Source organism: Lagopus leucura, unplaced genomic scaffold (assembly GCF_019238085.1).
Source record: "Lagopus leucura isolate 7727_CA_CO unplaced genomic scaffold, USGS_WTPT01 Super-Scaffold_100036, whole genome shotgun sequence".
Lineage (NCBI taxonomy): Eukaryota > Metazoa > Chordata > Aves > Galliformes > Phasianidae > Lagopus > Lagopus leucura.
Window position 1 is genome coordinate 4,423,710 of NW_024962285.1, and position 11,878 is coordinate 4,435,587.

General features: G+C 44.4%; 1 protein-coding gene across 2 annotated transcripts in view; it reads right to left on the bottom strand.

Moving 5' to 3' along the window:
• The window catches only part of ELP1 (elongator acetyltransferase complex subunit 1), a 32,923-nt gene that overhangs the window by 10,830 nt on the left and 10,215 nt on the right, over positions 1 to 11,878 (bottom strand). For both annotated transcript variants that reach the window (XM_042882852.1, XM_042882853.1), the window contains 14 exons: positions 11,616 to 11,846; positions 10,714 to 10,884; positions 10,302 to 10,401; positions 9,131 to 9,313; positions 6,741 to 6,847; positions 6,170 to 6,273; positions 5,317 to 5,370; positions 5,113 to 5,218; positions 4,381 to 4,496; positions 3,626 to 3,699; positions 2,928 to 3,006; positions 2,583 to 2,662; positions 1,651 to 1,791; positions 226 to 311 (listed from right to left, as the gene is read on the bottom strand). In XM_042882852.1, coding sequence (XP_042738786.1) covers positions 226 to 311; positions 1,651 to 1,791; positions 2,583 to 2,662; positions 2,928 to 3,006; positions 3,626 to 3,699; positions 4,381 to 4,496; positions 5,113 to 5,218; positions 5,317 to 5,370; positions 6,170 to 6,273; positions 6,741 to 6,847; positions 9,131 to 9,313; positions 10,302 to 10,401; positions 10,714 to 10,884; positions 11,616 to 11,846 — 1,632 coding nt within the window. The remainder of the gene's footprint in view (positions 1 to 225; positions 312 to 1,650; positions 1,792 to 2,582; positions 2,663 to 2,927; positions 3,007 to 3,625; positions 3,700 to 4,380; positions 4,497 to 5,112; positions 5,219 to 5,316; positions 5,371 to 6,169; positions 6,274 to 6,740; positions 6,848 to 9,130; positions 9,314 to 10,301; positions 10,402 to 10,713; positions 10,885 to 11,615; positions 11,847 to 11,878) is intronic.

Sequence of the window (11,878 nt, forward strand, 5' to 3'; positions counted from 1 at the left end):
CTCTGGCCTATTTGCTGCTCCTACATGAAAGGATTAGCCAAGAGCAAATACAACATTTTTAGCTGACAAACTGCTCTTTCATTAACGGCAGTTTCAGAAACACTTGTTTTCTGACAGCCTCCACAAACAGCCATGCTAAAATAATTTTCAGGTAAACGATGCTAACAATGTAAGCTCCTGCAAACTCCACACATTTTCAACACTTTTGGATTCTTGATACAACACCTCGAAGATCATGAACCTTCTGGAGAGCAGTTTCCAATTCTGGAGGATTCTTCTTCACGTGTGCTGTCAGTATGGAGAGGCAGTATCTGAAGAAAACAAAAGCAGTAAATGAAAAAGTGGGACAGCAGAAAAATGGCTTGTTCCAATTCCAGCATATCCTATGTGAGGTCTAGCTTACATTGAAGTAAAGGTTAGATGGAGATTCAAGCAACTGGATCCAGTGAAGGATACCCCTGCCCAACAGCAGAGGGGTTGGATTAGATAATCTTTATAGGCCCCTGCCAACCCCAATCATTCTCTGAAAATAAACTACTCAGTATTTTAAGCTTTCTCAAAGAAAGCAGGAAAAGGTAACAGAACAGAATGCACAGATGTTTTTAAATTTAGCATGTTTCCCTTAACGTAACACAACACTGAAGGTGTGTTTTGAGTAGAATAAGCTTTTTTCCCATGCCAGACAACATAAATGGAGAGAAAACATCCCTCTGAAAGTTCAGTAGCTGGGCACAATTTTCCAGATCAAATCTTGTTATGAAAATGGTCTTATCTTGTAAAGGAAGGGAAAGCTTTTTTGGAACTTATTTACACTTTGATACGCTTCTCATGTGCCATTTCAAAATAGGTTTCCTAGGTTTTCAGCTAGGTCTCCTAGCTGAGGGTATAGTTTGTTCACCAAAACTGTTTGACGTAAACTGCCTAAAAGTTCAGTGTTCAGCAGCAACCCGCTGTCCGTTGCTCCTCTATCCAGTGTTTCACACATAATCTATCCATGTTTAACACTTTCCTTCACTAACCATCACTATGATCCTACTTTCCCACTCCATCTAGGCTTGATTCATCCAAGAAAGGTGGTGACAGAAAGGTAACCGTGCCGAAACACAGCAGAAGATGTACAGAAATAGCTCAGTCTCAGACAGAACAGCTGAGATTTTTCATAAGGCCCATCTGCTCCCTAAAGCAAAGGTGTTTAAGGAAAAGGTTTGGTATTTAGGGACATGGTTTTGTGGGCAATACTGGTGGTTGGTGGACGGCTGAACTGGATGATCTTAGAGGTCTTAATGATTCTACGATGTCCTATGATTGTCTGTGGGGACAATCTTGCTCATATCTACCATCCTCCACACTACACAGAGTGTTCCTACATTGGGTTTATTTTTAAAACCCTTGTAGGCCTCCTGCCTCTATTACTTGAATAATTATGGGAAAACATGTTTTACTACCTGATGAATTTACTGTACATAGTGCTTTTCAGAAGACCATCCTCGGAAAGCAAAAGGTATGGCTACATGAGTTTTGCAGAGCACGAGTTCCCCTCAGGGGATCCAAATCAAAATGATTGATCTTAAGGACAGCTTCCCTTTTCTGTAAATGATTTAAAAGAAGTCTCTCCAATCGTCCCTTCACCCACAATAAGAAAATGCTCACTTTTCAGGGTCAATGCACTCCATGGCAACTCTCATCACATCACATATGAGGTTCACTTTTTTCTGTTCAGGTTGCTGACGTGGTTGATCATTACTGCTACTGCTCAGAGATGGGTACATAGTCTTGGTGAAATCTTCATCTCTACATAAAAACATACACTGTGAATACTGGTGTGGTTCCTAATCCAGCTCAGAGCAAAGACAGTAACATTAAAGCCTGCAGAAGGTAACTGCTCAACAAAATAGCGTGCAAGTCATTCAGCACAGACACAAAATGCGACATTATTACAAAGCTCTCCAACACTTCTCATCCATCTGAACTGACTCTCAACCAAGAGAGGTAATGAAAAACAACTAGTCAGAACTACCTCAGTTTACAGAACTCAGGAGGCTGAGTATTCTACTAAATCCACTCTGGAGATGCTGAGCACAGAGCACTTTTGAAAATTAAGCCATCCGCTTTTACTTCCAGACAAAGATTTAAGGTCAGGTCAAAACTGAAAATAAAACAGAGTAGCCGAGTGATAGCTCCAGCTCTCAAACAATTATGTACTTCAACAAGCTTGAAAAGCCCTGAAACTGTGAATGCTTTAAAGCCTCTTGTCTTGACAGCCAGTAGGCTGTCTTATTCCTCATTATGAAGGCACAGAACATTCTCTATTCACGTTTACCCTGGTAGAGCAAAACAGAAGAGAAACCAAAGCACTCAGACGGTGTCCTGACCTGTTACTGGAAAAATCTAATGACAGCCTGCAAATATGAATTCTCAAAAAGATACACTGAAACTATTCATCTTACTTTAATTTTTATGACCCAGCATGCCAAACTTCAGACTGAATCATTCCACTCAGACTGAAGAGCTGCCAATATTTTGGTGAAATAATCCACCACCAACGATCACTTGTAAGCTTCCATTTGCAGAACTATACTCACTTCAGTTCTGTGAAAAACAAGTTGATGTAGTTCACAGAATCTATTTGCTTGATAAAGGTTTCGATATTTTCCAGAAATACCTGAAAATGAACAAAAGTATTCCTTCTGTTATTCTGAAAAAGTACATTCACAGGAGCACGTTCAAAGACTTTATCAGAATGGGCAGCCTGGTCTGGTATCAGATATGGAGGTGGCCCTGGATGAGGCAGGGGAGTTGGAGCTTGATGGTTCTTGAGGTCCCTTCCAATCCAAGCCATTCTATGATTCTACGAACGTTCAGCATGAAAGAATCCCACCAGTCTGGACAAATGTGAAAAAGAACACCACAGAACTGGGTATACTTGCCTTGGGATTGTGGTCATAGAGAAGATTGAGGTTGATTCTCAGCTTCCTCATACACTGAAATGCTTCCCTGAACATAAGCCTAAGGGGAAGAGTCAAATGGGATAGTTTACATTCTGGGTAGGTACAACACCCACAAACAGAGGTAGCTGACCAAAGGCAGTCACAGAGCCAACTGGAAGGGAACAACAGCCGAGGCAATAAGCCATGTAAATTGCTCTGCAGAAAAAAATGTGCAAGGCCAGTTCTGCTCACTGCCAGCCTCTGCAGTGAAACAGACCAGCAGCTCACGCTGGGAAAGTGAGAGAGGCATTGGTCTGTCATTCCTGTCTTATAGAAGTATATTTGAATCTCGTGGACTCACGGAAAATTCTGTTTCAGAAAACTTGAATGTAAAGTGATTAAACAAATGCAATACAAAAAATAGCAAGCTAAATAATGAAATGATCAAGGTATCTGGAGAAAGGAACTAAGCAAGATCTCTCCCACCCACACCAACAAACAAGCCCCTCAGTGATGAAGCGTAAGGCAGTACAGCCAAAAACTAGACTGGTAGCTGGTGATCCTAGAAACTGTTTCACCCCTAGTGATGAAGACAGTTATTTTCAGAGTAGCCCAACCTGCAGCACAGGATCAGCCAGACAGCTGCTCAACAGCTCAGAATGGGTTAGGGAAGACCAGAGAACACTGGTGCCATTTACCTGTCTAGCCACTTTCGAATCTGGGCAAGAACCAGAGCTCGATGGTGAACAGTCTCCAGATTTCCTCTTGGCATCTACAGCAAAAGAAGAGGCACACGTTTATTTATTTGTAGCTTCTCTGCCTACATGAAAGGCAAAGTGAGGGCAGGCCAGCTGCTACTTGCAGGTGACACAGGCCTATTTTTTCACGTCAAAGGACAGCTCAAATGAACCTGGAAAAATACCTGAAAAATGATTCAGCTCAAAAACTTTCCCTCCGCAGAAGATTGGACTCCACTCAATAGCAAGAAACTAACTTTCATGTTAGTGGTACATTAAAGAGGATGTCAAACTACAGACCTCTAGAGATACACTTGAATGAAATCCTTCTCTGTGAGCTTGTGCTGATTCTTGTAAGTGAGCACAGCTCTCCAAACCCAGTTTCAAGTGTAATGGAGACCTTTTAAGAAGCGGGTCCGAGATTCACAGGAGAGGCCATAACACATACCATTACACCACTTCCACCACTGGAACTTGAACAGTACTCCTCACTTCATGCACACTCAGTCGCCTGAACTGAATCTTAACTCCCAGAGCCAAGCTCAAAACCACTCCTTATCTAGCTAGGCAGCTGGAGATCGACACTGAGCTGGAGAAGAACAGGAGAGCAGCCCTGCAGTACTACGTGTATTATTTGCAGCCTGACCAGCTCCCTGCTGAGACAACCTTAGTACACACAGACAGGAGACCTCAACAGACACGAGTAGAGCACTGACCTGAAGTACAACCTTTGTGTCCTGAGGTACAACAGTGATGATACGTGATCCTCGCTCCACCTTGCGCAAGGTCTCGTTGTTGGGGGCTGCAACACTGCTCAGGCCAACCTGAAGGGCTGAAGATAGCACAGTTATCAGCATCCACGCAGACCACAGCACAGTGCTACCTAGTCAGGCTTTCGTACAGAGCTCTGCAACCTTGTACTAGCTCAGTCAAAGATAATCTGAATGGCTGCTGACAGGTTGAGGGCTGCTGTACGAAGTGGAAAAATGTCCTCTGCTCACCAGCATTAATGCTGCATGCAGAGAGAAACAGGGAAAACTGTATAGCACCAGTAAGCTGTCATCATACTTCTCCTGAGGTCTTCACCTCCTTCACAGTCAGATACTACCAGAAACTCTTTATATTGGGACCCATTCTCGCCTTTTTGGGACCCATACACCTTTGAAGAACAGAGAATGTTTTGGGTTTTTTGGCTCTGAAGGTGAGGGATAGAACAAAGGGAGAACAGCTTTAAGACAAAACCTGCACCTGGAAAGAGTGCATGATTTTTAATGTCCCCTGTGCTCCTTCTATCTGACAGACTTTTAAGAACAGCTCTCTACCTCTGTTAAGTAGCTGCTCTGAGTGACCCAAATAAGCAGGTTTGGATACAAAAAATTGAGATACACTGCAGTCCCAAGACAATGGCCATGAGCTGCCCGGAGCAGGCAGGCAGAAGCGGCGTTTACCTTTCACTGACATGTTCTTCAAACAGAAGCACTGACAGGTGTGGGAGTTGGTCGTCACCAACAAAAACTCATTGTATGTCGCAAATGAGGTGATGTTGGATGCAACCTGCAGAAAAATGACTACTTTTATTTCTGTTTGAAGCAGAACAGCACAAATCTTTGGCAGAGAAAAGGGGGACGGAAGAGAGGCAAACATGTTGGTACCTCAGTATCATTAACGAAAAGCCGACACCGATCTGTGAGGCCCAAGATCATCTCCTGTAAACAAAAAGGATGACAAGCATAAGGTATCTGCCTCACAACCTCCAGTTTCACCACACTGGCTCCCAATGGATTTAAGTATCAAGAACCTCACATGAATTACCTAGAGGAATTGAAAGGAAATCATGCAACCACTATAACTGAAAGCTAAGTATTTCTAAACACTCTTAAATGGAAACCAGCCTGGTTTACCCTGTCACACAAACAGCACAGTAACAAAACATGCAGAAGCCACACCAGAACATTCAGTTTGTGTTTTCTTTTCAGCAGCTTTTGGTCCAAAATTATAGAGAATAGAAGAGGAGGACAAAGCAACTCCATACAACTTTCACCTGGATACTCACTGAAGGAAAGAAAACCTGAAAATACCAGCAAAACAGCTAGCTGCAACAGCTTAAGGAATGTCTACCAAGAAGTCATCACTAACAGGAAACAACAGTAGTATCTGCAGTAAAACAGAGCAGCCATATTTGCTAATATGACAACATCAGATAAAAGAGAGCAAAATGCTAATTTCATAAAAAGCGTGGCAGCGACTGCTGGAAATCTTAAAAATGAAATTTCTTGATCTTAAATGACATTGTTTATCATATTAACAGAAAGAGAAGATTCGCTTTTAACTGCAAACCATCAGAAATGCTCTAGAAAAAAAGGAAATATACACTCTCAGCTCTGTGTAGCATCTCATAAAGAACACAGTTGAGAAGCACCACTGGGCCACTGGCTGAGTGTTATGGTGTATATCTGATGCAGACAGCAGCTCACTTAGGACGTCAAACTGCTCAGTCTTACTTACTTCACCACCAATCCTTGTGATAGAAGTCTGCATGCAAAGGTGAGGGAACTGGACAGCACAGCCACTGCTAGTCTGCCAGGGTTCAAGAACTGGAGAAGAAGCCTCTAAAGAGCAAAGATTTTTCCAATCAATCATAGATCTAGACATTACGACCACATATCATAAATTCCAAGAAAACTACATCTGGGAATAAGCCACAGTATCTAACAGAGAGAAGAGGAATGCTGACATAAGTCCATGATAATAGCAGAAACAATGCTGGTAACTTCTTGGGCTCTGCATCACCTTTATTCCACTACATACTGTGAAGTGCCAATGGGGTGGCAGTCAGTCATCACTGCTGGAGGCTCTACAACAGTCATGTGCTTTTCAAATCACAAAGCTATCATTATCAGCAGCAGTTAAGTGTGTTTCAAAAATCACTGATTTTCATCAATGTCTATGAGCAGAGAGAACATGAAATACTGCATCAACTACCCATTGTCAGTGCAAGTCAAATTGTCACTGAACCTCTTAATACATTTTTAACAACCGTACCTCAGTCCAGGCACCTTAACAGAGTTCAGCTTACCCCAGAGATATTTCAGGATCTGTCTATCAGCCAGTTGTAAAGCTACAGTTTTCGTCACCGGGCTGCAGCACAGCGTGATCACTTCTCCATCCACAGACAGAGACAACCTGGAAGAAGATGAAGACACAGAACGTCAGAGTAACTGGGGATTCAGAGTAACAGCTTCTCTGGACAACCTGTTCCACGGACTCAATACCTTCTGAGAAAAAAAACTTCTCTCCTAATATCTAATTAAATCTTTACTCTTTTAATTTAAAACTGTCCTCTCTCGCTCTGTCGCTATCTGCCCGTGTAAAATGTCAACTTCCTTCCTGTTTACAAGCTGGAAGTACTGGGAGGCCAGAATGAGGTTTCCCTGGAGCTTTACCTTCTCCAGGCTGAATAAGCCCAGCTCCCTCAGCCCTCCTTTGTAGAAGAGGAGCCCTAGTCCTACGATCACCTTAGTGCCCCTTCTCTGGACCAGCTCCAACAGTCCCATGTTTTTCTTACCCTGGGGGTTCAGGCCCAGATGCAGTAAGCAGGTAGAGCTATTACAGGGTCGCATGAATGGGGGGACAATCACCTCCCTGGCCCAACTGGCCACCTCTCTTCTGATGAAGCCCAGGACACAGGTGGTCTTCCAGTGCTGCAGGCATGCACTGTCAAGCTTTTCACCCAGCAGGACCTCCAAGCTTCTCTGAAGGGCTGCTCTCAAATTCTTCTTCCAGTCTGCACTCACATGGCAGACTGCCCTGACCAGGTGTAATATCTTGCACTTGGCTTTGTTGAACCTCAGGTTCATGTGGGCCTACTTTTCAAGCTTATACAGGTCCTTTGGGTGGCATCCCTTCCTTCTATTGTATCACTTGCAGCACTGAGTTCTTAGTGCTGTCAGCAAACTTGCTGAGGGTGCACTCAGTGGCACTCTCCATGTCACTGATAAGACACTGAAGAGCCCCAGGCCCAAAAAGGACCTCTGAGGGACACAACTCACTGAGCTGTCGACCAAAACCCTGTGTCTACAAACAGCCAATCAATTCCTTGTCCACTGAATAATCAACTCTTCAAATTATTCTAATTCAGAGGTAAGGATGTGGCGAGGAACCATGACAAAGGCCTCACAGAACTCCAGGCAGATGGTATATCAGTTTCTCTTCTTTGTCCACTGATGCTGCCACACTATCACAAGCTAACTGGCAAGCAACAAACTGCCTTTGGCTAAGCTGTGCTGGCTGTCTCAGATCACCTCCATGTCTTATATGTGCTTTAACATAGCTTCCAGAACCTGTCTCATTATCTTCCCAGTCACAGATGAGAGGCTCACTGGTCTGTAGCTTCCTGTGTCTTCCTTCCTACTTTTGTTTGAACTCGCAGTGACGTTTCCCTTCATCCTGCCGCTGGGGACTTCAGCCATGACTTTCTGAATACGATGCAGAGCGGCTTGGTAACTAAATCCCCAGGCTCCTTCAGGACCCTGGAATGCATGGGATTGCTTACAACCTGCCACCTTGTTTTCCCAGCAGACATCCAGAGGGCAGCTGAGATCCTCCAAAAGGATGAGATTCTGTGAACGCAATGCTTCTTGTAGATGAAGCAAGAGCTAATCAGCAGACTCCCCTTGATGGAGGCCCATAATAGACCCCAACCTCCACCGTCTTTTATCAGTCTGGTCCAAGATTTTTACCCACAAGCTCTCAACCTGTTCGTGGCCTGCTTTTCAGAGGCAGCTCTTTGCAGTCTATTCATTTCTTAATATAAAGGGCAAGTCTCTGCCCCTCCCTCCTTACTTCCAGATCTGCAGCACAGATCTGCATCTTATTCATATAAATCCTTTCATCCTCCTTCTTTACTCTTTTCACACCTATGTCAGATGAGATGGGCAAAGAACAGCACCAACAACTTGAGTCAACAGGCATTTGCCTAACAGTGCTAGCCACTGTCTGCATACTTACAGCATGCTTATATGCAAATTACCCTGCTTTGCTGTGTGAGTGTTAAGAAAAGTGACTCTAGAAACGTGTCAGTTTGCCTTTCTTTCTGCTCTGACTGCACACAGCCCAGCAGTAGAGGACAGGAATAACTAGGGCTACCAGTGCTCTGTAGACAGTGCTAATGGTGGATAAAGGGTAGAACAGAGAAACTCCATCTCAAAGTTCAAAAGCCTGGACTTCAGACAAGGAGCAGAGGTATCCCCTTACTGACACAGGCATGCTAGCACACCACACTTGTCAAGTTGGCTGTGGGAACTGGGACTACATGCATAATAGGCAGTTTCATTAGCTGTATTTAACTCCTGCAGGAAGACAGGCAAGCCCACCCCACAGCCTGCAGGACACAAGAGACTTAATTTCCTCTAAACCCCATCCAGAGGCACTCTCAGATCTCACCCATAACTGACAGATCTCTAGTACCGTAAATTGAGGTGCTCTTCTTCAGCTCCAGTTATGGGAGGTGCTGCAGTGAGATGGTGAAGGACAGACCGGGCAGCTTGCTGATCCTGACCAACCACCAAGAAGCTGTCATCTGGAAGCCAGGTCAGAAAACGGAGCCCCAGAGGATTCATCACCTCACTGGTGTTGCTGCCTAGATCAATTCTGTCATGAAATAAAAGAGATGGGAAGCAGGTAGAACCTGATTTCAGTAGGCAACATCAAGAATCACACTGCAGAAGGCCGAGGTCTTACAACAGAATAAAAATCACAATAGAATAAAATAGTTCAGTTGGAAGGGACCTCCAAGTATCATCCAGCCCAACCGCATGACCATTTCTGGACTAATGAAAAACTGAAGTGTGAGGGCATTATTGAACAGCTTGGGTTGCAAGGGATCTTAAAGATCGTCTAGTTCCAGCCCCCTCTGCTATGGGCCTTATCTAAATGCATTTTGAACAGTGACTGGCACAGGGCATTGACCACTTATCTAGGAAGCTCTTCCAAGTGTTCTGATCACCCTCATGCTAACAAAATTTTTCCTGATGCCTAATCCAAACCGTGTGTCACTTTCTGTCCCTTTCTGCCCTCTGTCTCTGTCCCTTTCTCATCCCAGAGTTTCTCACTATATCCCTCTATCCTACTGGCTGCCCACTTCTCCCACTCTATAGCCACCTGCCCTGCTCCACAGCCACACTCTTCCTTGCTCCATTTCTTGGTCCTCCTGCCCATCATTGGTGATACTTTCTTTCTCCACCTCTGCCTTAAACTCGATCTTTCTCTATCTCAATCCCTCCATGCTCTTCCCTTCCATTAACCCTTCTACAATTGCGTTGTTTTACTTGGGCTTTTCTTTGTCTATTGTCCTGCTCCTTGTCCTTCTTCTGGTCCATCTCAGTACTACAGTTGAACACTGCTCTCTTCTGCAATTTGTCACGGCTCCCATTAGACCAATTTGACCTCAGTCAAAGGACTCAGAATAAACTACCAACTTCATTGTGTAACCCTTAGCACTAATTGAAGCCACAGGCTAAGTACAATGAAGCCATGTTACCAGACAAGTTCTTCAAAAGCTTTCACAGCTGTGACCTCTAAACCAGCCAACCAGACACAGCCTTTTCTCTCTACTGCAGTTGCAGTAGTTATGTATTACCTGTATGTTTTATCCAGACGTGGCATTTCCACATTTGCTTTAAATCCATTTCCACCTGTAGCTCCTAACCTGACGGTGGGGTCCTTCACCAAGTTCTGACCTAAGTAAGCACAGAAGAAAGCAGAAGTTACATCTTGCCAGCTGAGCTGCTTCCATCTTCACTCTTATGGAGAAGAACAGATGTCAGAGGCAGTTATGAAAGTCAGAATATACCACACCCATATGCACAACCACCACCTGCTCCTCATTAACAATTAATTACTGATTACCCTGTGGAACACAATTACCTTATAATGCTACAATACAGAATTCACAGATAACAGCAACTGTCCCTTGTCACATAGAGCATCAAACATTACACCACTCTCAAAGAGATTGCTTCCTTTAAAAAGGCAGTGCAACATGCTCTCACCGTATCTGTACACGTAGATCTTGTTATCAGCATCCAGGATAGCCATGTCTCCACTACATTTGGGATCTGTGTGAAATGCAATCTGATTAACAGCCTGTTTGAGCTGCAGCTCATAGGTGCACATGGGTGGAGGCACTACAGCATGTTGGAATGCTGTGACAAGGACTTTAGCTGCAGAAGAAAAGAGAAAGAAATCAAGCTGTAATACAAATCAAATGTTACTGGGGCTCCCTACTGAATACAGAAACAATGCTCTCGGACAGGCTGAGATGTTCTAACAATGCACCAATGTGCTAACAACACACTGGTGTACTAACAGTGCTACAAAGACAGGCTGAGAGAGTTGGAACTCTTCAGCCTGGAGGAGAAGGCTCTGGAGGGGACCTTACAGCGGCCTCCCAGTACCTGATGGGGCCTAAAGGAAAGCTGGTGAGGGACTTTTTATAAGGGTACACAGCGACAGGATGAGGGGAAATGTTTTTGAACAGGAAGAGTGCAGATTTAAACTAGATATTAATACAAAATTCTTTACCACGAGGGTGGTGAGACGCTGGCACAGGTTGCCCAGGGAGGCTGTGGATGCCCCCTCCCAGCATGCATTCAAGGCCAGTCTGGATGGTGTTGTGAGCAACCTGGTCTAGAGGGAGGTGTCCCTGCCTGAGGCAGAAGGGGGGCTGTAACTATGATCTGAAGGTTCTCTTACAACCCAAACCATCCTATGATTGTATGAAAATACAGCTGTGCCCTTTGCAGGTAATCCCACTAAACCACCTCTGAAACTGCCCCCAACATCATATGTTCCCCTCAGTGAAAAGCACTGCACAAACAGAAGGTAGCAGTACTACTACAAACACCAACAGCTTGCAAACTTTCTTGAGCTGCAAAGCAACCCCACTGCTTACCTCCATCAATGACAGCCACATTTGCCACATGCTTGCTGTTTTCTCCCATTCCACGATCTGTAGTCCAGTGCCAGTCATAGAAGAGGTAATGCCAACCCTGGCAGAGTATGTGCAGTCTATATGGAAACACTGAGTCCCACAGCAGTGACACCAACTTATTTTTCTCCAAGTTGCCAAAATGCAGACTTTGCTTCAGGTACCAGTGATAGTTCCCTGTAGTCCACAGTTGGACTGCAGATAAAGAAATGGTTACCAGAGACTAC